The 26,073-nt window shown below is 43.2% G+C and overlaps 1 protein-coding gene across 7 annotated transcripts in view; it reads right to left on the minus strand.

Annotated features, from left to right (window-relative positions):
- Nucleotides 1-5,073: 5,073 nt before the first annotated feature.
- MYH9 (myosin heavy chain 9) overlaps nucleotides 5,074-26,073 on the minus strand; it is an 83,284-nt gene continuing 62,284 nt past the window's right edge. For all 7 annotated transcript variants that reach the window (XM_083462143.1, XM_083462141.1, XM_083462140.1 and 4 more), the window contains 26 exons: nucleotides 24,880-25,073; nucleotides 23,829-23,950; nucleotides 23,320-23,389; nucleotides 22,564-22,724; nucleotides 21,833-21,941; nucleotides 21,444-21,575; nucleotides 20,615-20,821; nucleotides 20,230-20,367; nucleotides 18,673-18,796; nucleotides 17,773-17,944; nucleotides 16,946-17,158; nucleotides 16,538-16,682; nucleotides 15,844-16,050; nucleotides 15,269-15,373; nucleotides 13,809-13,961; nucleotides 13,098-13,346; nucleotides 12,478-12,690; nucleotides 11,337-11,549; nucleotides 11,079-11,240; nucleotides 10,564-10,692; nucleotides 9,837-9,925; nucleotides 9,509-9,632; nucleotides 8,133-8,341; nucleotides 7,258-7,366; nucleotides 6,567-6,739; nucleotides 5,074-6,461 (listed from right to left, as the gene is read on the minus strand). In XM_083462143.1, the coding sequence (XP_083318269.1) occupies nucleotides 6,344-6,461; nucleotides 6,567-6,739; nucleotides 7,258-7,366; nucleotides 8,133-8,341; nucleotides 9,509-9,632; nucleotides 9,837-9,925; nucleotides 10,564-10,692; nucleotides 11,079-11,240; nucleotides 11,337-11,549; nucleotides 12,478-12,690; nucleotides 13,098-13,346; nucleotides 13,809-13,961; nucleotides 15,269-15,373; nucleotides 15,844-16,050; nucleotides 16,538-16,682; nucleotides 16,946-17,158; nucleotides 17,773-17,944; nucleotides 18,673-18,796; nucleotides 20,230-20,367; nucleotides 20,615-20,821; nucleotides 21,444-21,575; nucleotides 21,833-21,941; nucleotides 22,564-22,724; nucleotides 23,320-23,389; nucleotides 23,829-23,950; nucleotides 24,880-25,073 (4,040 nt within the window). In that variant the 3' untranslated portion in view covers nucleotides 5,074-6,343. The remainder of the gene's footprint in view (nucleotides 6,462-6,566; nucleotides 6,740-7,257; nucleotides 7,367-8,132; nucleotides 8,342-9,508; nucleotides 9,633-9,836; nucleotides 9,926-10,563; nucleotides 10,693-11,078; nucleotides 11,241-11,336; nucleotides 11,550-12,477; nucleotides 12,691-13,097; nucleotides 13,347-13,808; nucleotides 13,962-15,268; nucleotides 15,374-15,843; nucleotides 16,051-16,537; nucleotides 16,683-16,945; nucleotides 17,159-17,772; nucleotides 17,945-18,672; nucleotides 18,797-20,229; nucleotides 20,368-20,614; nucleotides 20,822-21,443; nucleotides 21,576-21,832; nucleotides 21,942-22,563; nucleotides 22,725-23,319; nucleotides 23,390-23,828; nucleotides 23,951-24,879; nucleotides 25,074-26,073) is intronic.

The following is a 26,073-nucleotide window of genomic DNA, read 5'->3' on the forward strand; positions in this document are numbered from 1 at the left end:
CAACTATTATCAGTAAAAGGTGCATGAGGAATGGTTGAGGAATTGGGTATGTTTAAGCTGGTAAAGAGAAGACTGAGAGGAGATATAATAGGCATCTTCAAAAATCTAAAAGGCTGTCACATGGAAGCTTGTTTTCTCCTTCTCTGGAGGCCAGGATCCAAACCAATGGATTCAAGGTAAAAGAAAGGTGATTCCAATTACACATCAGAAGGAATAACTTTCTGACAGTAAGAGCTCTTCAACGATAGAACAGACTCCCACACTAAGTGGTGGGTTCTCCTTCCTTGGAGGTTTTTAGGCAGAGGTTGGATGGCCATCTGTCACATATGATCTAGTCGAGTCCTGTATTGCAGAGCATTGGACTAGATGACTCTCAGGGCTCCTTCCAACTCTACAGTTCTAGGATTCCAAGCAGGAGCTCAACCCAACTGCCCATTCGCTGTCAGCTGCCAAATACTAAAAATATTCAGAGGCAGGACAAACTGGAGGGTGTTATAGACAAGGCAGAGAGGGATAAATCTTACAATGTTATCTCAGACCCCAAACTCACAAGATGGATGTAGAACCTTTGGAGATTAAAAGGCAAAAGTAAGCTGGTCTTCCATAGACATATGAAGGCAGCCCTGTTTTGGAAAGTTTTTAATGTCTGATGTTTTGTTTTGTTCCTTTATAGTTTGTTGGAAGCTGCCCATAGTGGCTGGGGTAAAAATAAATTTTCTTGCTTCTCCATTAAGTCCTTCTTTTATTCTGTTGCAGTGCCAGAGGAAGGGGGGGCGGGGAGGCGGAGGTAAGAGATTGGGGGCGGGGACACATGATTAAGTGGTGTACAAATTAACCCAACAATGCTTTGCGGCAGCCGTATCAGCGTTTCAACGAGCCAGTTGGATATCGGGGACTCTGACGTTGTGTACTGGAGGACCCCAAGCTGGAAGAAAATCCTTGCTCCCCAGAGAGACAGCCCCAAGCTTCAACTACGAAGCCTACAAGAGCGACTCCGACTGTAGCTTCCTTGGGGCAGAGACCTGCCTGCATGGCTGATGCCACACATTCTTGCTCCTCCTCCCAGCGCAACTGAAAGAGCTTCCCCTTCTTCCTCTGCAGTTTCCCAAAATTGGATCGGAGAGCTTGCTGACTTCCCATGAAGCTGGAGAAAGTGATCATTTTTGTGTCTCCCCTAAGGAGGCAGGTGGTGGACAGAGTGAGACCACGTTGTCTAGACCCCGAGACCGCGTCTGGATTTACTCAGTCCTGACTGGGTAGGTGGCAGCGGCCTAAGCAGTGATTGGCAGAAGGGGAGGGGGGCATATCAACCGCAGAATAGAACTGTTGTTTCAGTTATAGGTGCCTTGAGTTTTAATGTTTGGTTGTGTTTTTCAATTCCTCGTCTTTTGCATCTTTCCCTTGCAGGTTCCAAATCTGTCCCCGTTCAGCTCCCTCAGCAGCCTTTCCTCCCGGTCCTCTGTGTCCTCCCTTGATTCGCTTTGGGACTCACTGAATGAGGTACGTAGCAGAGCAGGAGGGAACTCCTGCTGAGCTGCACAAGGGCAACCCTGAGGCTGGAGAGGGACCCATTCAGAGTCATGGGTCACAGTTATTTGTGCTCATGCATTTCTACTCAGATACAAGCCTGTGTCCCAAGTTTTGATTTCCTGGAAAGGCTTTTGTGCAAATTGCTCGTCTTTTGCATCTTTTCCTCGCAGGTGCCAAAAATTACCCCGTCCAGCTCCATCAGCTCCCTGAGTTCCCTGTCCTCCCTGGATTCATTTTGGGACTCATTGAATGAGGTAGGTAGCAGACAGAACAGAAGGGAAGCCCTGCTGAGCTGCACAAGGGCAACCCTGAGGCTGGGGAAGAGGAGGAGGAGAAGCCAGCTGGCCAGCCAGGCCACCTTCTGGACCGGTTGTGAGCAAGGGGGCAGACAGGCATGGGGCTGCTAAGGGCAGGCTGTGCTTGCTGGCTCATGGACCAGCCCCCCATGGCGCCAGGGCTGTAGGGCTTTCCTGGCTAGCGACTCAATGTGGGCAGGAGAGTCTGGCTTCTGAGTTCCTGTCTCATTCTGGGCTGCTCTCTTTCTCCTTTCTCCCCACCACCACTGCCACCACCTCTGGGGTCCTGTCTCTGCCAGAAGTCAGCCTCTGAATCCTTTGAAAAAGTGGCTGTCTCATTTTGGGCTGCTCTCTTTCTCCTCTCTCCCCACTACCACTGTGACCACCTCTGGGCTGGTTCCTCCATCCTGTCCGGGCCAACAGTCATCCTCTGAGGACAAAATATCCCATGACAAAGTGACAGAGGAGGAGGGAAGCCCAGGCATGGAAGCCAGAGTGGCCAAAAGAGATCCAAACAGAAGAGTGCAATTGGGAGCAGAGGATCTGTGCAAACCTTTCCCTTTCTTTTTTTCCACTTAGAAAACTGGCTGTGAGGCTGTGAAGATAAATATCCTGTGGGTAGAAAAGCAGCTAGAGACCTTGCTTTTGAGCAGAAAGAGGTGTGTGTGTGTTTTAATGGAAGCAGTTCCCCGCTCCCCCATGTAAACTCTAGAGAGGTGGATTCATTGGCACATTTGATGTCCGACAGGAATTGCCTACAATCAGGACACATTACAAGTTGAAAACAGTTCTGTTGCTTCAGCACCACCACCAGTGGAAGTGAAATTGACTACTTTCTGACAAAGGATAGCAAAACTCCAGCACTATTCCCCATCTTCAATGAAGCCTGCCACAGTGAGACTATTTTGTTTGAAGGGAATGCCTACAGTACTTTCTATAGCACTTTCTGCAGATTAATCACTGAATGGCTTAAGAGTTGAGGAAACAGTGATGAGCAAGAATATTGGAACCCCATTCATTTGTCTGTGACATATCAAGTTAGAAACCAGATACCCTCGGTCTTACCTTTTCTTGGAAGGGGAATGGGAAGAACAGTGGACTGGTCCCCAGGGTGAATTTCTGGCCTACAACTTCCATCACACCAAACCAGCACAGCTGATGGTCAGGGATAATGGGAGCTGCATCTAAAGGGACACAGGCTGCCCATCACTGTATTCTTCTTCCCATGAGTCTGGTCAGGAAAACCATGCGGTTAATAGTTGAATATTAGGACTGCTGGCTTTTCAGTCCCAGCTGGGCAGGCTCCTACTCCCTCTGTTATGAGGGCTAAGAGGCAGCCACTATATGAGTTTTGGGAAGACTGCTTGAAAGCCTTGGAAGACAGCCCCACAACATGGAGTAGTTATCAGAATTATACATCTGCTCTGAGCATGCTCAGAACTACTCTCTTGAAAGCCAGACCTCATAAGCTTTTAGCATGTTCTGTTAAGTGGAGAAGAAATGAAGTTTCCTATTTTTAGGAGCTTTTTTTGTTCTGCTTAGCATTTGTTTTGTGACCTTGCTGGGGAGCAAGCTAGCAACAGTGGACACAGTATGAGTCTTTCTATTTTTTAATTAATCACTTTGTATTTATTTTTGAGAATTGGATTGAGGAGAAATGGGTGAGTTATGTATGCTGCAAGGATTTCCCTGCATTTACCCACAGAACACTGCAGCTTCTGCAGGGGAATGAGGGAGGGGGAGCATAGGTTGATTTGAGGCATGTGCAGTCCCAGCTCATTTCCAGGAAAAGTGTGTGAATTTTCATCAGCACCAGTTCTGAAGTTGTTGCTAAGCTCCCTTTCACATAATAGCTGTAGCCACACAAGTGCTTACATTTTCAGCATACCTTCTATTCCCCTGCCTCAAGATTTTTACAGGAACTTAAACAGTAAGCAGCATATTCCCTTCAAGGTTAACTGCTTTTGCTTGAATACTGCCTCAGATTCATCCTCAGCTAGGCTCATATAATCATACTAACCACATTAAAGTAGGTATCAAAGCTCTGATTCTTCACTGGTCTTCCTGCCACTTAATGACTCAATGTAGGCTACTCAGAAAAGCTGCCCTGTTAAAAGTAGATTATTATATTGTAGGCCCCTTTTTAGAGTATCAGTTGAACAAGCCATCCAATACTAGTAGTATATCGTCTATAAAATGATCCAATTGGTACTTTAAAATGAAACTTCACCCAACACCTAGTGTTGGATGAAGGGTACTGAAGCTATTGAATGCAACTGACAACGAACAGAATCAGTTTTACTGAACTATCAGGCTGCAAGTTGATCTATGAAGCTACATCACTGGAATTTCAATTTCCCCTTTAGCCATCTGCTGGGGAAGTTTGAAGAACAGCACATTTTTACTGAAAGCTTGACATTCATCTCTTACAGCAGAGCTACATATTCACATTAATTACATGATACTTACTGTCTTACTGGAATTGTACCACTGTAAAATGCAGATAGGTTGCTGTATAATTAAATGCTTTCATATAAACTCCCTACACAAAGAAAACAGGCACAGTGGACTGACAAGCTAGCCTTCTACAGCAAGGGTTGCCAAGGCTTTCCGGGCATGGGCTGGATCACTCTGTGGAGATCCTCCGTGGGCCGGGCCGGCACAGGGTGACACCAGAAATCGCTTCTGCGCATGCCCAGATGCCAAAAATTGCATCTGCGCAGAAGTGATTTCCGGCGTCTGGTCATGCGCAGAAGCGATTTCCGGGGCTGTGGAAGAGTCCCCGCATCATGCTGGTTTAGTGCAGCACGCGGGGACTCGCCGATCAGGCGGCTCAGTTCGGGGGCAGCTTATGGGCCAGTTAAACGGCCTTCGTGGGCTGCTTCTGGTCTATGGGCCTTAGGTTGCCGACCCCTGTTCTACAGGTAGGGTATAAAAATTACTGAGTCATGCAGGAGATTTGGGATTTTTGTACCTTCATGAAAAGAAAAGTCTGAAGATGGCTAGTATAACCCTGCAGTTATTTCATCAAGTTCACTCATTCCCTGCTCTCCAACATAGCTCCATACCCAATAGACAGATCTCTGCTGATGACAGATGGTTTCAAAACAGTAATTTGGCACTGCAAAAGGTTTCTTATTAACAATATATATTCCCTACTTTTTGTGCTAGGTTCTCTAGTGCTAGACATTCAACAGGGCAGCTCCACAGCATTCAGGCACATGGTACATAAGCATACACAGAAGACTGCAGCACATGGACAATCTTTATTGTTAGAGGAGCACCGGTAATCCATTACTGACTGTAGTGGAGTCACCGCAGAGGCACATGCTAAGGCACTTATTGTATAAAAAAGTTTGCAGATTTATTTGTGACAGCAACCAGGACTGGAGGCTCTCATAGTGGAGAGCACTAACCATACAGTATAGGGTAATCTTATTTTAATTTGTCATTTGCTCATAAGTCTAAATGCAGCATATACAATATGGTTAAGTATACAGGTAAATCCAGCAACCAGTGTACAGTGTAGAAAAGTAAAGATTATCTATATAACCGCAATCCCCATAGAAAGGCAGTGATAAAGACCTTTATTTTTCTTAATTACTTATAAACGAGAGATACAAAGGCCTTCAATGTATAATCTGTGCAGATTAAAATGCTTTTTTCTTTAATATACTCTTAGTCACTGTGCAGAATAACTAAACCCATCCCCGATTACAGAGCTGGATGCTTGGACATCACAATAAATGACTTTGTTCACACTCCATTCAAAACCCACTAGATACTGTCTGTTACCATTAAATATATTTGGTCCCGAATAGATTCTCCAGCAAGCACACAGGAAAAAACTTTGCTGCTTCCTTGGTCTGCCACTAACACACCTCTGAGACACAACGCAACACGGACACCATTGCACTTCAGATCTGTCCAGGCATTTGCAAAAAAAGGGCCAACTTAAAACTCTCTTCTAGGAAAAACTTCCTAGACTGTATGGTCTTTGAAAACATTTAGGAGTCATGTTGGGAACACATGTTTTGCCTGTTCAACATGACTCCCAAACTGGCTAGGTGAGTAGACCAAGGAGGTTGGAAATGTGAGGTCACTGAACATGATTGCCAAAAGCAAACAAGAGGAAGGGGACGGGACAAATTCCCTGCATCTATCACAAACTCGTTATTGGAAGAAAATAGTTGATTTACAGCAACGAAAAGGAGTCACCCCACCCCCACCCCTCAAACTATGTAAATTCCCCAGCAGCCATGGCAAGGACAATGAATGCTACAGGCCTCTGTAGCTCCCAGACTCTGATTGGGCTGCAGACTCTTTGGCATTCAATACAAAAGAGCTTGGAAGCTGGGAGGGACAACACTAATGTCATGGCTCCAGATATTCAAGGGAACATTTCAATAGATGTGCTCCACTTCCCCCGGCAGGTTTTAGAAGGGTTTGCAGAAGTCCACTGGACAAAGGGAGGGTGGGTCACTTCATCATGTGTGACCCGGATCCACAAGGCAGCTCTATTCAGTAGCTTTGGCATCTCCAGCATCAGCCTTGCCATCCACTTCCTCATCAGATACTTCACCTGCACCCTTCCTGCCGATCCGGCGTGTCACTACAAATGGCATGTCTCCCCGCCTGTTGAAGAGAGTAAAAGTGTCATGCAGTGTGGAAATTGGCATTTCATATTTGAGTAATGTGTACATTCATGCATTCAGGAAATATGGCAAGAGGGCATCTTACCTGAGTTTGCTCTTCAGCGAGCTGACCTCACGGTTCATGGCATCAGCCGTTTCAGTGACATCTTCTAGTTCCCGCTGCAGCTTTCTACGAGCTGCATTGGCTCGCTGTGCCTCTTCTTCTGCCTCCTCCAGCTGGCGTTTAAGTTGCTTCAAACGGACATTCACCTTGTCTGCCTGCAAAGCAGAAAAAGGAGCTCTCTCAATACTTGTTCATTCACTCCTGAACATGGAAACCAACTTGGAATTTTTAATCTGAACTACATGGATTACAGTACCTAGCAGCCCTAGCTCCTTAAAACCTAGTTTCCAGAATCTGGATTTTAACCTTGTGAAGTTTGTGCCATTCTGCAGCTATGCAACCTATGATCAGAGTTTTCTTCCTTCTTTCTAAGAGAAGCAGTCTGAGCCAACATTTGGGAGTTAAGCAATCTTGAAGCTGGAAATTCTCTAGGCTGGCATTGAAATGTCCATTACCAGACATCATGACGTGTGACATTCATTGCTAGATGGGTGGAAATTTTATTGATGTAGAGACTCTTGCAGCCTCCAGCAAAAAGGGTGGAGAACAGAAGACACTGCCAGCACCCTAAAAGCTTGCTAACAGCTCCAACAGTGTTGATGGGATTGCAGGGTAGCAGCTTCCTGCCACGCAGCTAACATTACCAAATGCCAATCCTCAACACGGCACATACCTGATCCTTGTACTGCTCAGCATTACGCCTCTCATCCTCCACTTGCAGGACAACATCCTTCAGCCTCTTCTCAGTACGTCGCACCTGCTTGCTGGCAGCCTGGCGCTCCCTGTAAGGAAAGTACCACATCAGATTGATGGAAGAATTCAGAAGTAGCCCAAGCTTCCATGTTTGGAAACATTCCTAGATCCCATGCAAAGGAGATAACTTGCAGAAGGAAAGTGGTAAGAGTGAGCCACTTGCAATTTCCTATGACGAAAGAATAATGCCAATGTACTGTGCTGCTGGCACCAAAGCTTTCAAGGCCAAGATGGAGTATTTTGAGAGCACCAGGAGCCAGGACTAAGTTAAACAGAAAATGGGTCACTAAGCAGGTATCCTATGGACACGGTCTGCAGTCTGAGCCAAGTGCCTGTCAAAGTCAGGAGAGCTGTTGGGTTACATGGGACTAATTTGTGCCAATCGCATTTCAAGTTAAAATGAATTCGTATGACACAACCTTCCACAAGCAGTAACTGTAGAGGCAGAAGATGCATTGTAGCTGAGTATGCACTTCAGTGGCCGTTTGGCTGTTTTACCTTTTACTCAGAAGGTTATGATGCCTCTAGAGAAGGATTTAAGTGTGCAAGATTTACTAGGCACTCTAGAGAAGATTGAGCAATCACAGGCACCATTGATAATGCATGTGTGATCCTTGAAAGTACTTGCTAAGAACTGCATGTGGCCTGGCCTTATAAAGAAACAGAGGTCAAGAAATACTTCAGTTCAGATTTCTTCACCCAAGTTAGTGACAATATTTCACAGATTTTTTTTTTTATGACTGCACCCATACATCAAGATGCAGGATGAATGCATGACAGATCACAAGCACCTACTTTGTCTCAGCATCCAGCTGTTCTTCCAGTTGTGCTATCTTTGCTTCCAGCGCAGTAATAGAAGACTTGTATTTTGACTTCACAGCACTCTCCATTTCCTGAAGCTTGGCCTTAAGTTCCTTGTTCTGACGCTCAAACTGCTGGCGAGCATTTTCATTCTTCTGGGCATTACTACGCTCTGCATTCAGGTCTGTGTTTATCTGGTCAATCTGGGGAAGATAATAAGAAATTGGTTAAAGTCATGGCTAGTTTCTGAATACAGTCTCCTCCTGAAGTTTTCATATTTAATCTCTGCTTCGCTTTCCATCTTGTATTTGTTTCCTTTGCTCTATAATCTTGGCATTCAAAATGTAATTCTGTAGACAAGGCTTGTTCTCAACCTTAATAACTTCACAATGTCTAGTTTTTAGAAATAATATTACATTCATTAATCTACCTTTCCTTTTAACAAGCAGGCATATTTCATTCTTGTAAGCAGCCTACACCAAGTAGTCAATGCTCACCTTCTGGTATAATAGGAATAGGCAGCAAATTTCTTGGTCAGGAGTGGGGAAACTGGCTCATGGACCTAATTAGGCATGACATCCATGCTCACATGACACCTCTGACATAACATATGACATTTAATAATAATAATACAACGTCTGGGCAGCTTCTAACACACATAAAAATAATAAAAATCAAACATTAATAGTAACAATCTGATACAATATTAAAAAGTCACAATAACTTTAAAATAAACAACAAAGGCTGATAAAGGTGTGGCTGCCATCACTTTTTGCAGGTGGTTTGCAATGGCTTGCAATGGGCTTAAAAGGAGAATCCCTTCCAAGTTGCCACATGATGGCATAATGTTGTCAGGTGATCGGCAGTGGTGTGGGCCTGCCCACTTGTCAAGGTGTGTCTGCAAGCGGGGGGGGGGGGGATCCAACCCACTAGCTGGATCAAATTCCCCAACCTGTCAATGTAAAGCATCAGCTGAGTTGAAAGGAATAGCATCACACTATGATTCAATATACTGTGCTTCTTCACTCACCATCCTATTGGCTTATCAAACCTGGTACTATCTGTCCTGACTCTCACTGACTTTCCAAGACCACAGGATTGGGGTTAGTCTAAACTGATATTCAAGGTCCTTACCAGATATTAAATATAGAACTACATAAATGTAAAGCACATGCTCTCATCAAAGAGGTTTGTCTGGAATTTGAACCCAGTATCTTTCACCCCCAAAGTGGGAATAATGCTCCGAAAGCATCAAAGCTCTGATAGCATGCTGCAGCACAAAGGAAAGTGATACACAGTAATTTGGATGAATTATGGCTGGGAATCCACCAGCTGAAGCCCTCCACCTCACAGTGCCATTAAGCAGGTACCTGAAGATTTGCTTTCTTAAGGCGGTCATTCACCAACTCTGTATTGCTCTGCTCTTCTTCTAGTTCTTCCTCCAGCTGAGCTATTCGAGCCTCCAAGCGTCGCTTTTCCTCCAAGGCCAGAGCTCTGAGAAGAAAACACACAATGGAATAATTAACATAGTGCGCTTTCGTGAAGGATGCTCAGTAGTAATGACCATAGAAATATTCAACATTTGTAAGCCATTCTCAGCACACCACTTAAGATAATAAGACATTACAGGGCACCCTTTCCATGAGCCAACTCCCACAACATTCCTTGTCCCTGAAGGGAAAAAGTGCCATTACTCACCCTTTGCCACTACTGTTGGCAATCTCATCAGCCAGCTCATCCCGCTCTTGCTGAGCCTGGCGCTTGGCACGCTCGGCAGCTGCAAGTTCCTGAAATCAGAACAAGATGTACATGGACTAAGGGTCAAAAACAACTTATTGCCAAATAGGAGATGTTATATTACATGAAGCACATGAGGAGTATCTGGAAGCCAGTTATAACCTACGAGCCAGAAGAATGCTCATCAAGAACAGGAAGCTTCGCCTCACTCAGAGTCAGAGTGACATTGTGAATCTGGGGCACAGCACTCTTGAGTGACATAATAAATGGCTCGTCAACTATCAAGGTAGTTTGTGATGCTACAAAGTGCATCAAATGAGGGTTGATATTGTTTAAATAGGTATATTCAAGTCACACAATGCTGAAATTATGCTAGAGAGAATGAACTGGAAATTGGGAGGAGGGGGAAGGAGACTATTAAACTGGCCCGAAACCAGGAAAAAGTAGTCTGTTAAGTGCGTGAAGGAAATACCTGAAATACACCCCTAGCTGCGAATCCAGCAGCTGATCTGATCCACATTAACCAAAACAATAATCGTGGAAGGGTTTGGATATTCAGTGAAGGTATTAATTTCCAGGGGCTCACCCACTCCCTTTTCCCTGAAGGCAACCTCTTCCCTCCCATACTGAAAGGCCTGCTTTGGGCAGAAACTCAGTTGTGTATTAGCATTTTCTGGATTTAGATTACCTCCTGCATTTGAATCATCTCGGCTTCCATGCTCTTCAATTTCTTTTCGTTCTCTTTTGCTTGTACCAAAATTTCTTCTCTAGAGGCACGTGTGTCATCCAGCTCCCGCATGTAGTCCTTCATTTGGGCCTAAAAACCAAACATACCAAATCAGCCCACTTGGCCAAGTAAAGTCTATTCCAACTCGCTGTGGCTCTCTAGGTCTTAGGCAAATATTCTTTCCTGGCCTGGCTACCCGAGATTCTTTTTAGCTAGATGTGCCAGGGATTGAACCTGGGACACAAAGCACCCTGTCTACCAATGATATACCCAAAAGAAAACTTATTTTGTAAGAAATGATAAAATCCCAGTTGAAGATGTAAGCAACTATCTTCATAAGTCTTCTTCATCAAAAAAGCAGCAACTGGCAACTAAGTGATAAATCTGTTCTGTTGCCACAGTAAATGATTCACTTTCCCCATCTCATCTCACTGTAAGGAGAAGCCAGTCAGTAACAATGGAATGTAGACCCTCACCTGCAACTTCCTGAGTTGTTTGATGGCTTCCTCACGACTCTTGTTGGCAGAGTCTATGTGGGCCTCCAGATCTTTTAGATCCATTTCCAGTTTCTTTCTGGCAGCCACAGCAATGGAGCGCTGCTTCCGTTCATCTTCCAGCTCCGCTTCCATCTCTCGCACCTGAAAGTGGGGTCAAAGCACCGGCAGTTTAGCCACGAACTGAAGCAAATGAAGCAGGAAGGGGTTGTAAGCCTGCTGTGCTTTCTGGAATGTTACCTGTCTTGTAAGCTGCTTTCTCTTTTCTTCATTCTGTTCATCACGGGCCTGGAGATCCCGATCAAACTGTGCCTTCATGGCTTGCTGGTTCACTTCCAGGCGCAGCTTGGCATCTTCTGTGGCCTGTAGCTCATCCTCCAGCTCTTCCAGCTGAGTCTTCATCTCCTCCACCTGCTGCTCCAGAGCTCGTTTGGACTTCTCCAACTCATGGACCTACAGCACACACACAAAATCAGTTTCTCCCAGACTGACACAGCCCTACTTTTGCTGCCTGGTATATTTATAGGTTTTAAGAAAATGAACAAAAAATGACATGTCTAGTGACCTACAATATTTTTGTGCGCTTAAAGGCATAGTTACTGTTATATCCTAATATGCCTCTCATTTGGTCCTTTCCCCTTCTGTCTCCACCTCTTTATCTTTTGTTTAAAAAACAATTTATTTAATAAATCAATAGAAGTATTTAAGTATTTTAAAATGGTAGTGAATCATTTTAAAAAATGACCAGAATGTGGGGGATAAAGGCAAACAGTCATTTATTGCCAACTTTCCACCCATCTTTGACAATCCCAATTCTTAGCTGACCAAGTCCCTTTTGCTAAGCGTTCTTATTAGACTCTGAACTGCACAGAATTCTGCCTCTTTATCTCTGCTCACTTGAATATGCACATATCCAAGGTTTGTTTCCTAATACCCTTTGGTGAGTAGACCGAAGGGGTTTATGATAAAACAGCTAGGCAATATTGCACAAAATACTGGCACAGTTCCATTGAAATCTGACAACAACTTTATCCTTTTAAAAATGAAGATGCCTTGAGTAACTTAGAAATGCAAGATACTAAAGCTTTTCAAAGCCTGTATGAACTCCCTGTGCAAAAAGGCTTTATTAGTTTATGTGCCTTCATACTGGGTAATAATTCGGCACTTTGTGCATAATGAACTGAAAAAGTCAATGATGACATTGTTGCTTTCCTAGGCATTACAAAAGATTGCATGCTGTTAGCACCCAACTCATTACCTTTCATGTCTTATTGCAAGTGAAAAATAAGCCACTTTTAGCAAGCCCTCTTCTTGCCTAGGACATGTCTTAGCCAACATCCTTATTACCCCAGCCTGCTGTACAGGAATGCCATCAACTTACACTCTTGCCAACATCATCCTTTGAACTCATCAGATCCTCCATCTCTGTCCGGAACTGCTTATTGAGTCGCTCTAGCTCTGCTTTCTGTTCAATTGCTTCCTCAAGTGCTCTGGCCAAGGAGAGAGCTTTCGTTTCCTTCTCACGAGCTTCTGCCTCAGCACGATCCCGCTCTTCAGCATATTTTGCAGAGATGGTTTTCTCTTCTGCCAAGAGCTAGAAAAAGGGAAATCAATGGCACTGTGAGATTTCCAAAGGAAAGGTTTGCTATCCCCACTTGTTCCATCTGTAATGGTTTGACTACCAAAGATAGGTCACCTGTGTACCAAACTTAGCCACCAATTCTAGATATGTGCCAGGATTAAAGCCAAATGCACTTGTCGGCTTCCACTTAAAAACCAGCTAAAACAGACAGATATTATTCGGGACTATTACCAGTTAAAAGTCAAATTCAGGAACTAGAGTGAGGAGAGTTGATATTTGCTTACAACTGTTCACAATTGCCCTTCATCTATGGGACAAAAAATGTGCATCTAAAATATGACACTTTTCTTTCTCCTTTTCACCAGAATCTATCCTAGGTGAAGGAGAAGGACATTGTTGAAAGCTATAACTAAGTGTACCTGATCAAACTTCTTTTGTTTTTTCTCCAGGTTGGAGACTATCTGCCGCTGATGATCCAAATCCACAGAAATATCATCCAGCTCCTGCTGAAGCCTGGTCTTTGTCTTTTCCAGCTTGTCATAGGCAGCTGCCTTTTCCTCATAACGTTGGGTCATGGCCTCCAAATCTTTCAGAAGCTTCTTCTTTGCTTCTTCCACTGACTCCAGACAAACCACACTATCATCCATTTTCTTCTTCATTTCTGCAATCTATGTGACAGAAGCAAGTGGGCGGGGAAAAGGAATAATTAATTTTTTAAGGAAGCAAAGAAAAGATGTGGGGATTGAACACCATTTTGCAACTTACAAGTAACAGTGAGTCACTAAAAAGAAAACTATAATTTTTTTGAAGGTATGAACTATCTTTAGGGAGAGTGTTCCATGGTGAGACTTGCCAAAGCAAAAGCATCATCACTTGCTGACTAAGATGCAACAGTGGGATATGACCACTGAATTCCAGGAATATTTCCCAGGGTTAGACTGTTTCTAGGACAGCTCTATCAGACATCAGAAAGACAGTTCCTATTTAATTAGACAAAACAACTTTCAAAAGAGCTTGTTTTAGCTACCAAATTCATATTTCCCATGCAGAATCCAGCATGCCATTCAAAAGGCATACTACTGCCTTGTAAGCTACATTTGGACATTCTTTCCTCAAGTCTTCTAGAGTACCTGAAGCTGAAGGACAGAAATCTGTTTTTCCAAGTTCTTCTTTGCCTCCTCCTCTTCCTCTAGTTGCTCTTTGAAGCTGTTCTTCTCATCTTCCATCTGTTTCAGCTTAGTACTGAGGCTCAGCTTCTGACGAGTTTCCTCCTGAAGTAACTCCTGCAAGAGCCACCACAACAAAGATTTGGTCTCTTATGATGAAAAGTCCGGTAAAATTTTCCAAATATATATCACATCTGAAGCAGAGAGAACCTTAAGCAATGGCTCAATACCACTGAGCAAGCTGATTTGTCCCCAGAAATCAGTTGGAGTGACCCACAAAATGTAGTTTAGTAGACTAGTGGAGATACCCCCAAAAAGTTATGTGGCCCTTGGGATGAATTGCCAGTGGAAGCCCACATTCCAGTAGCCGCACATTTGGAGGGGAGGAGCATGACAGATAATCTGTTATAAGGAGATTATGAAGACTGGTATAGCTAAATTGCTCTAGACTTTGATCTGTGTTGCAACTATAGTTACAAAAAGAAGCTAAAGTTAGCTACTCTTAATATAAAGTATTGCCAAACTCCTCAGAGATTATAGATTATATGCAGAAACCTGCACCACCACTACTCTGAATCTGACAAACATGGTTAACCCTAAAATCTGTTCCTGAGCTTGGAACAGTGAAGAGGGGATCATGACTGCAGTTCTCCTGTGCGTCTTATGTTCTCAGAACACGTTCAAAATGTAGCCTGATTGCAAGTACAATTCCCTGCTCCAAGCTTGGAAGGAGGGTTGGGGCTCATCCAGTTGCACTGTGCTTCCAAAACATGGACCTTGAGGAACCACAGGCCTCCTCCCAAGCCTGAAGTTGTTCAGAGCAACTCTATAGCTCATTGTGACAGATATATCCCCATTAGGGAAGGAAGAAGATTCTGGTGGTCACGTATTTTGGTTACAAATATCAACCACTATTTGTGGGGACCTCATCCGCTGTTCTGCAGTCTGTATTTTTCTGTCAGTCTAACAGATCTGTCATGATTAATCAGGTTTATATATTAGGTTTGCATTTTGGAGTAAAGATAAAGGAAAAGGTACCCCTGACCATTAGATCCAGTCGCAGACGACTTGGGTTGCGCGCTCATCTCGTTCTATAGGCCAAGGGAGCCGGTGTTTGTCTGCAGACAGCTTCCGGATCATGTGGCCAGCATGAATAAGCTGCTTCTGGCGAACCAGAGCAGCGCACAGAAACGCTGTTTACCTTCCCTCTGCAGCGGTACCTATTTATCTACTTGCACTTTGACGTGCTGTCGAACTGCTAGGTGGGCAGGAGCTGGAACTGTCACGGGGATTTGAACCGCCAACCTTCTGATTGGCGAGCCCTAGGCTCTGTGGTTTAGACCACAGCGCCAACTGTGTCCCTGCCGCATTTTGGTGTAGCTAATTGATTTTTCACCTATTTCTGTAGCACTTTAAAGCCTCACCTGTGTGTCCTGTAGCTGAGACTCCAGCGTAGAGAAATCTTTGGCCAGTTTAATTGACTTGCTGTCAGATTGATTCAGAAGACCAGTGACATTGTCCAACTCAACCTGAAAAATTAGAAGAAAAGTCAAACCAACCCCATTAATAAAGAGTTTCCATTTACTATCAATTTTCCCCTCTGCTGAGCAGGAGAGAAACTGCAGCATCGTCATAAATCACTCCATACTAGTTAAGGCTAAACAACAGGAGTTTTAGGCACTTGATGCCCATCAGAACTACCACCCACCACTTCAGCTATCGGCTTATTGTCCCCTAGTTGGTGTAAAGTTAATCAAGGGGTAGTGGACTAATTCACATTATCTCCAAACGAGCTTTTTGTTTAATGCAAGTTACTGGGGCTGAAAAGTAACAACATAAATACGGATCATGTTAGAACAGCTGAGAGTCAAAACTTCAGGAGGAGTAAAGCAGCACTGCAGCCCCAACCCAATTCTCCCCACTTCTCCCTCTAAATTCTGTGCTAAAAACCAGAACACAATGAATAGGAGGGCAAAGGGAACCAACACAGAAAGCTCACCTGCAATTTGTTAACTCTCTCAGCCAGCTCAGTTCGTACTCTCTCCCCCTCTGTGAATTTCACTTGTAGCTCTTGAAGTTGAGTTTCACCCCTCTTCCTCTTGTGCTCAGAGTCTCCTTTGGCTTGAAGAAGAACTTTCACCTCATTGGACAGCTCAGCACGTTCACTCTCTAGTGCCTGCTTTGCCTTTTCAAGGTTCACTTTCACCTGAAGGAGACGGGAACAGAAAGCTTTAGTGTGGTCTTTGCAGAAAATTTGATTTCACTAACAAATTCATACCCCAATATTCCAAATTGTGGTCCTGATGCAAAAGACAGATTTGCAATTTGGGCTCAGCATCCCAAACACTATTTGAGCAATAAATCTGCAGGTTTCCACAGCTGTACAGGTGATGCTATGAATTAAAGCTGCATCCTCACTTAGGCAGGATGTTCATGGCAATAAAGGAAACTAAAAAGATTCTAGGTAGTTAATACTAATGTTTTCATAAAAATAGGTGGTAAGCAAGAATATGCACAATTCAGCAACATTGCTCTCTCAAATTACAGGTAACTAGCAACTTATGCCCATTTAATTTGAGCGCTTTCAGCTTTACGCACTTGGGGGGGGTGGGAAAATCTCTGGGCAGCTCCCAACGAAAAATAGTAAAAGCACAATATGTTGCACACTAAAAACTTTCCAACATCTCACACACCCGTTTAGTCTGCTCCAACTGCTCTGCCAGTTCTTCCACAGCCTGGGCATGTTTCTGCCTCATCTCCTGGATCTGTGCCTCATGGGTCTTTGCCTCATCATCCAGAGTCTTCTTTAGAATAGTCACTTCTTGTTCACGTTTTGACCTTTTAAAAAGCCAGATATATTTCTATTAGATAGTAGTTGAGAATGCAGTGCAATATGAGTTCCAAGGGTGCAATTGGAAGATTGGCACTTATTTGTGGAGCTACTAAAGTACAAATTGAAAGGAACAACATGGCATAGGAAGAATAAGTTTTGCAACAAGTTCCACTGGAAGTGTAAAATCTGCTGGACCCACTATTCCCCTCTATATTTTGAAGAGGTGGAATTGGTCTGAGCAGTATCAAACACCGAACGTTGCAATTACCTGAGTTCCTGCTGTGCTGCAGTCGAGTCCAGTGTGTCCTCTAGTTCTGTCTTGAGAGCCTCAAGCTCCTCACCAAGATCCCGCTTCTGTTTCTCTGCTTTGTTCCTGGCAGCCCGCTCAGACTCCAGGTCTTCCTGCAACTCTGTTATCTGAGACTCCAGTTCACGGATCTTCTTCAGAGCCATGTTCTTCTGAGCAGCTTCCTCTTCCACCCTACACAAGACAGAGACATACTACACCAATGATTTCTGCTTCAATAACCATAAACAGCCATCTTATCTACAAGAAAGTTGCTAATGCTGCGATTCTACACACTTAAGTTGCAAGTAAGTCCCAGCGAATGCAGAAACAGGTTAGGGATGCACTGCAACAGAAGTTAGTGTTGAATGCTGACCTGACAACACACCAGTGCTCTGGCCTTGTTATAACCATAGTTGGCTTGTACTAGAAATGCTTCGTTTCAGCCTCCAAGACAAAATAGAAGGTCAATACTGTAGTAAGTTGGAGAGGTTGAAGTGGGAGCTTAATCTATGGCACAAAACTTCTATGGTCCACAGCACATGCCAACTATTTACTTTATTGCTGCCTCCTGATCTTATCAAGCTATGCAGACCAGTAATTTCTGCAATAGATCCCATTTAAAAATTAACTTCCTTCCGATACAACATTTGCAGTTGCATGAAACAGGGTTACCAGCTAAACTGAGGTCTTTCATTCCTAAAACCATTTAGAGAAATCTCAGGATTCCAGCTAAAAGAACACAAAGGAAAATTTATTGCTTTTCCTAATTTCCACGTAGACATTTAATTCCATGACCAAGGCCTTACCTAGCTAAAGCTGCTTGCAGCTCTTCCTCTTTTTTTGCCAGCTGCATTTTGAGCTCTGCTATTTGAGCCTGAAGTTCAGCTATTTGGTCATGAAGATCTGTAGAGTCTCCCTCTAGCTTCCTACGGGTCTTCTCCAACTCTTGCCGTTGCTTTTCTTCTCGGCGCAACCGTTCTGATGGAGAGAATAGAGCTGGGTCAATGGTTCATCTTGGCTCTTATAGCCCTAAGCAATACTTCATGCGAAGAGCCAGAGTGCCAGAACCTGCATCCAAACATGTCAACAATTATGGACCACAGTAACAGCTCCCAGTTCAGGTACCCATGTCAAAGAGTGAGTTTGACGGTATTGCCCTTCAAACTCCTCAGTGTTCATTCAATCCCCCCCATAAGACTGTTCAGTTAAGGCAGACAGTACTATTTCCAGCTGTGGAAAACCACCACAGGCATTCTGAGCACAATGCTGAAAATGCCCTCAGTCTTTTTTTTTAAAGTCAAATTAAGCAATGGCATATATGCCAGCTTTATTAGCAATGCCACAAACTTATCTTTTAAAGTCAGTAGTAGAAGCAGCACAAACCCCAGTATTCTGGTATCACCGAATACACAAGAGCAGAAATATTCCCACAGCAGGAGGCGAAATGGAACCAGCTGCTCTTCTCCATTGGTCTGTTTTAGAGGTTTGTTTTTGTTCAAACTAAAGCTAAGCTGGCAGTGTGTAACCTTCAGCCATCCATACACTGAATGGTTCTATTAAACTGATCAATACCTGTCCTACAAACCCAGTGGTATTAACCCATTAAAAGCCAACATGGTCAGAAATGTACAACACGCTGTGCAGAGAGCGAGATTCTGATGGAGGAAAAGCTGATTAAAGCCACACTCTCTTAGGCCCTTCCCTACCTTCCAGCTCTGTAATCATAGTCTCGTGCTTGTTCTTGAGTTTAGCTAAACTCTTTGACTTCTCCTCTTCCTCAGTTAAGTTACTGGTGAATTCTGCAATCCTTTCTTCCAGTAATTTCTTTTCCTGGGGGAAACAAGGTATGAGTTGTATTGAAGAAACTGTTGAGAATACCTGCAGCCAGTTGAGAATACCTTAACAACTCTTTGCAATGCTTTTGATTTTTCATTAGAAAGCAAATACCCTGGAAGTGTCACAAGGGTTGAAGATCACCCAAACACAGTGGAATAGCTACCAATACTACTCAGGCTTCACATTTTATTAAAAGACAGCAGTGTTTAGTTTTGATGCAAACAGCTTAATGTTCTCTCAGAAGCAAGTGGGCATTTGATACCCCAATTCTCATTCAGCACTGGAGTGCTGCAATCTAGTTTGTGTTCTATTTAGGCATTTCAGTACTCATGAGTCTGGGGTAGTGTTGAAGGAGCAGGGCTAGTCTTGGCCATTCCCACTGACTCCTCCATGTGTGTGGTACTACTGTAATGAAGGCTTGAACAGGGATACAGCTTGTTTGGATCAGGAATCCTGTACTGCTCTAACAGCCACAAGAATGAGTTTTTTGAGAGAGCTCAACTGTTTGGCCCACCTACTTCCCCAGGAAGATTACTAGATACCTCTTGATAAAGATTAATATGCTGCTCATGGTGTCTCTGCTTCCCCAGGTCTCCCCCCCCCCCACCTCCAACGGCATGGGACAGAAAGCACGTGCATACATATTTGCTGGGTAAAATAAATGAGTCTTGAAAAGCACTTAGAAATGAAGTATTGTGTTGGAAGAGTGATGCTTTCCCCTACTTCCTCTATGTACTTTTCACAGGACAAAATGTAACCATCCTCACCATTTTTTTTAATCCATTTTTTTTATCCATTTTTTCTACTAAGTAGTTCTGCCTTGCTTTTTCAGCCAAGGTACAGTTATTCAGATATTCTATGTATTCCTGGGCTCATGCAAACTGCAGCAAAAAATCTGATTAATTTGCAAAGGGCTGGTGTGTGGGTGGTCCTGCTGTTCAGCACAGGGGCTGAATTAAAATAGTACTTTGACTCTTCCAGTGCTTTGACAGGGTTCTTCTAGAACAGACTTGCTAAAATTAAAAAATCCTTTTACTGGAACCAGTACAACCAACAATATGTTATTTTCTATCCAAATTAGAACATTCCGATTTGGACACAGCTATGATTTCCTAATAGCTTGCTCACGAAAACTCGGCTGCAACTCTAGATGAAGCTGGGAGTGCCAGGGGTGAGGGGAAATCCCAGGTTGCATGAACTCTTTCAGAAAGGTGATATGAAGATGGTATCTGCCCAGTAGGCCAATGAAATTGCATGTGGATAGAATATCAGCTCCTTCATGCAAAGTATATCTTTAGTAATCTCTGTCAGGTGGCACCAACATGCCAAAGAAAGCCAATAACAAGAGCACCTCAGTTCTCATGGATGCTGTCTATATTTCCTTCCTCCTATCATCCCACTACACGGGAGCTCTGTTTCTGCTTTACCTTGGCCAGTTTGCAGTTCTGATCTTCAAAAACTATCAGATCTTCCTCCAGCTTCTTCAATTTTGCTTCAGTGGTCACTTTCTCCAGCTGTAACTTTTGTCTGGCACTTTCCTCTTCCTCCAATTGCTCTTCAAGTTCCTGTACAAGGAACATGAGAATATATGCATTTATTAGCTAGATAAACATTGGACCGCTTACCATACTTTTAAAATGGTCACGAGGCCATACATTGGTCTATGCATATCAACAGCTAGTCATGAGATGAGCAAACAAACATGGTCCCAGGGTTTACCTGAAGCAGCATCATTTTCTACACTTCCTACTGAGACGCCACTATGTACCAAAGATTATAACAGCTGCTGAGTGTTAAATTATAGCCCATTACCTGAATGTTCTGCTGCATTTTCTTTTTCTCAGCTTGCAGATGCTGGCACCGCTCCTCCTCTTCCTCCACTCTTGCCTCCAAGTCATGACAGATCTCCTCTAGCTCCTGTTTCTTTGTTTGCAGGCGAGCTCTGATCTCTTCAGCCTCAGCACAGAGTTCAATTTCTGCTTGCAACTGCTCTTGCAGCTGCATCTTCTCTGACATGAGCTGCACAAAACAAACACATCTCTTAAGTCAATCTGAGGCTTCTGTTATTTTACTAAAGATGGAATCAGCTATTTTTTAAAATCCTGCTGGATTTTATTCACACAATGGTGCATTGAAAAAGAAGTGGAAGTCTGCCGGATATTACACTACACTACATTTTGAATTAAAAGCTTTATACAATTCCTTCTCTATCAGACACGAAGTTCAGATTCAAACCTGATTACACCTTTGTACATTGTTAGCAGGATGGCCCAGAGGGTCCAAGGCCCATTTTGTGTGCCAGGGCCTGTATTTCCTGCCCACTTCCACCCTGTTCTTTAAACTTATTAAAAAATAATAACAACTTTGCTTACAGCACAATGCTGGTGAGACCTTAAGCCACCCACTTATAATTTGTCCAGAGGCAGCTGGATATAAATTATAAATTAGCATATATGCATTCTTCTATGGGCCTGTGCCCAAGCTCTTTAGCTTGTGCCCCCAATGCGCAGTGTGCGTCAAAGAACCATTCACTTACAAAACACTATTCAAGATCAGCTATGATGACTACATGACTTTCAAGCACATATATGTAACAAAGGAGCTGATTGGCCACTTTTATGAATGACAACCATCTATTCACCTGTGACTGGAGATTTTCCATTTCAGACACTCTGTTTTCTGCAGCCAGCTGCCTTTCCTTGACTTTGACCAACTCTTCTTCTTTGGCCAGCATCTCCTCCTCCTGCCTGCTCACTTGCAGCAAAGGCTTCACCTGCAGGGAATCAATTGGAGCACAAGTTACCCATGCTTATCAGCCAGCTGCAGAACACTTGCTTTGTCTTGCACAGAGTTTCAGAGCCCTGGTGTCCCTCCTAATGGCCAACAAAGTCCACTGGAAGGAGGGCCAATCCTAAGTATGCAACACAGGTCATGGAACCAGAGACAGTGCCTTTAAGGGAGAGGATGACATGCTCTTGTTTGGCTCTGAAGCCTAACTTCCTATCACTGAATCCTTCCTCCGATTAGTACCTTTGTAAACAACCTCCACCATTGCCAGTTGCGAAGCTTCAAGTAGGCAGCACAATTCCTCTGGAGTACCTTCATTGCTGTTAGTTGCTGTTGGCGCTTGGCAAAAGCCCTGTAATGGGAAGAGGTGGGGAAAGCACAGGGTCAGATAAAAGCTAGATACCCTACTTACAAATTAAAATATTTCATTTGCTTTTCCCACTATATCATGCCTTTTCCATTCAAACATTATGTTTGCTTTCTTTTGTTTGTCTTTTACCACTATTTGTGTGAACATTTGGCGGGGGGGAGATGACTCAGTCACCAGTCACTCCATATTTCCCATCTCAATCTAGTTCTATCCTACTGGGTTCATACCACATAGTGGAACAAATGCCACCAGCACTTTTTCATAATATAATTTTGATGCTTTATTCTTGTATTTGTACAAATTGTGATGAAAATTCCAGAGCCAATTCATTCTTAAGAGTGTGGTAACATTTTACTTTGATTCAAATGTAAGCTTTACAGTAAAGAGGGAACTTCAGAAAGCTCAGCATCCTGGAATTTAGATATTCCATCTTGTGTGTACCTTGGAAGTAATCTCTCAAGCTTTCCTGAATTGTTAGAAAATCATGAGCCTAGGCCAAATGGTGTTTTTCAAAGTTATCTAGAATTCAAAATGCTAGTAATTTATTGCCAACTGGATGCAGATGTTAGCTAACAAGAAGGATTATACATTACTTTCAACATACTTTCTAGCCAAGTAGCCTCTACAACACGCTTGGAACCCAATAATGACATCTGTGATTTTCAAATCTCTTTCTTCTTCAAGGTGGGCAAGGACACCTGCTCGGAAAAACACTTTGCTCTGTCCAATTCGGTAAAGGTTTGGATCCAGCTCCAAGGCTTTGATCTAAATGGCAATGAGAAGAAAATATTTATCATTGACTAATGAAGAGAATGCAATGCGGTGTATTTCTTCACACAATAACTGTTCCATGGTGACTTAATGCCACTGAAGAAAATAAAAGAGACCTGAGCTTTCCTGCTGAGATGCTCATACAAAGAATAATCCAAGGCTGTAATCCTAATTCCTACTACCAGGGAGTAATGCCCACGTAATTCAACAGGACTTGCTCCTGACAGGACATGGTTATGATTGCACTGTAAGTGCATCTTTAAAATGTATGTGGTTTAGGAGCTGCTGTCACCAGTGATTGTTGAAGAGCATGCCCTGAAACATACTCCTTCTCATGAATGAAAAACCCATCAGGAGGTAATGTGGAATTCAGACGCATGCCAGTTCCATCTTGAAATTGCAACAACTTAAGAACACTGCTCCACAGTAATGATTCATTAGTGATAAGCCAAGGTCCAGCAGGTCATCAATAGAAGCACACTTTTCATAAGAACACTAAATATGAATTATTGAAACGTCTACCTAATGGATTGTATATTGCTCCCCTAATCCCTTCTTACGTTATCAGCAACAGGAGCAGAGGACTTACCATCAGAACACAGGCTTGCTTTCCATCCATGAACCCTTTGGGAATGGAATTTGGAGTCAGGATCTCATATCTAAAAGGGAAGATGGTACCATTATATCACTAGCTCATATTTGTATGAGTATTTGGCTAGTTTTTTTATAAAGCACATGTAAACTCAATGTAACAACCACTATTGTCAAGAAGGGTACCCCAGTCAAGTCTCAACACACTTAGCAGGAATGCAACTCAAGATCTCTCTGGGGTGTTACCTGATAACACAGACAAAAAGAGTTGTGAAAGTGGTCCTGGAAGCAAGACCCTGGCCTGCTAACACCATATAACTACTGAGTGGGCCTCTGACACTACTTGAGGCTGACCAGGGGTTTTAAAAGGCCGCCTATGAAGAATAGACTGCTAACTGGCAAGACAATTATCTTTACAAACTACATGCAGAGACCTCTGACAACCTACGAGCACTTCACATAATGCATTCAATACCATGCAGATTAAAGCCAATGCCTCAGTTTTACCTTTGCCTGAACTCCTGGAAGACAACTCTGTTGGGAAAGCCTTGCCTGCAGATACGGATTCCCTCCAGTACTCCATTGCAACGAAGTTGATCCAGAACTAGATGTGGATCCAGTTTTCCAGCCTGTGAAGAAAAGACAAGTTCTTATTATAGGACACGAGTGCAGATGCTTGTGGATCCCCTGGTGGTAATCAACAGGAGCATTTCTAGCAGCTTAAATTGCACCCCTTCAAGAGAAGTCCAGTCACAATCATGCTTCAACATCCCTGCCTTGCAAGCCTTTTCCCATCTGGCCTGGGAGGTTGGGGCCCTGAATAACTCCAGCTACAAAAGCTGAGGCAACTTAACAGACTCTTGGGCTGGGGTGTTGTTGATTTGGCGGTGGGTTGTTGCTGATGGGTTTTTGTATATTTTAGATCTTGAGGTTTGTGTGGAAATTGTTTAGTTTGGTTGTGTATTTTCGCAATCTTATTTATTCATTACGATTACTTTCGTTATGTTGCGGCTATTTTCCCCCCATGTTGCAAGTTGTCTTGTCCTATTGTGCAAGCAGAAGGCTACACATGCAGTGTTGGATTCCAGGCTGTATGTTTCGTTTATTGTAAGCCAGCCAGCGAACAACAAACACTGTTCCTGTATTCTTTAATGGGGGGGGGAGTTCGTTTCTCAACCCCTACTCCCACTGCAAGTCACTAAGGATGTTCTTTAAAATGGAAAGTTAGGGCATAATTAAATACTTCACTATTTTAGTACTAAGTAAATGCCATTATTTCTCATTAGGTTTGCGAAGATCTTTCCAAGTGCAATGAAAAGGTGCCTTCTAATAGTCATATAATGAGTAAACACAGCATATCTCGCAAAGGATTAACAACAAGAAAAAATCCAAGACAAGCTAAAGCAGCCACATACAAAGGTAGGGATACAGCTGCTTTTCCCCTCAATATCCCCTACCCCTGAAGTCAGTAATACAGGCAAGAGTGGCAATCTATATTAATCTTCAAGTCACTTCTGATATGTGAGTATAGTACAATGCTTCTTTTGATATGCATTACCTTCTTCTCATGGTTGGGGATGATGCAACGGACAAAGTTGGGGTTGGTGTTCCTCAGGGTAGCCATCAGCTTGGCCAGTTGCTCCTTGTACAGCTGTCCTACTGTTCGGAACATGCCCTTCCTGGTCTTAAAGGCCCCAGGCAATGCTGTGTCTGACATGCCAGCCACCTGATCCAGCCCAACTATGCGATCAACTAGAGGAAAGACACCAGATTGTTAATATTTTCCCCTAAACAGCTTTGGTGAGAGAATGCCTAACATATCTGGATACAACAAGGATAAAAGGAGTTTGCAGGATCCATTTGCTTCACTCCTCTACAGATGTGGAGGACCAATTCATCATTTGTATTGGGCAAAAACAAGGAGGGAAGAAAGCAGCCGACTATTAAAACTAAGATCCATCTCATGCCTGAGAGATTTTAAACTGCAATTTTATGCCAAGGTCTAGGAGTAAAGTAGAACTGGCACAATGGGTTTGATTTAGACGAAATATTCTCTCTCATGCTTGATGTAATCAAAAAGGAAAATCACTTCTCACAAAGCTAGCCCCTACAGACTCAATATTTTCCAATGAATGCAACCAATTCAAGTAATGGAATTATGTAAGACAAAGTTATAGCAGTCAACAGTCAAGCCAAGACTGCACTTGGGAATTTTTTACAGGGTTCCTGCTGTAAAATTTAAAATATTTGATCAGACCTGGTGTAGAGAATCAGATGTGATTTAAAATTCCATTTTCTAGTACCAGACAACATCTGTAAGCTAAATATATTAACAAGATTCATTTCTCCTTCTCACTCTGATAAGGAGTCTGTCCCTGGTATATCCCATGGGTCATAAATGATAGAATTTATGAAATCACTGCCCAGTGTGCCATGTTATAATGTGTGTGTGTTTTAGCTGGAACAACTTGTCTCACTGGACACAAGGAGGCAGTTTAGTATTAGCATGTCACAGCAACTGTCCCTCAGTGCTAAAAGCAACTAAGCCTTTTGTTCAATTCTTTTATTTACCAGTTCGCCATGTGCCATAAAAGAAATAAATTATGTAAGATGATTAAACCCCTCTCTTAATATTACTACAATGGACAAAAGATAGTTCAACCAAAATTAGTCATTCTAATCATCAGAATGAGCCTAATGGGATAGATCAGGTTTTTTAAAAATGCAATCCACCAAACCACTGAATTGTGCA

Source organism: Podarcis liolepis (genome assembly GCF_965112155.1).
Source record: "Podarcis liolepis genome assembly, chromosome: 10".
Lineage (NCBI taxonomy): Eukaryota > Metazoa > Chordata > Lepidosauria > Squamata > Lacertidae > Podarcis > Podarcis liolepis.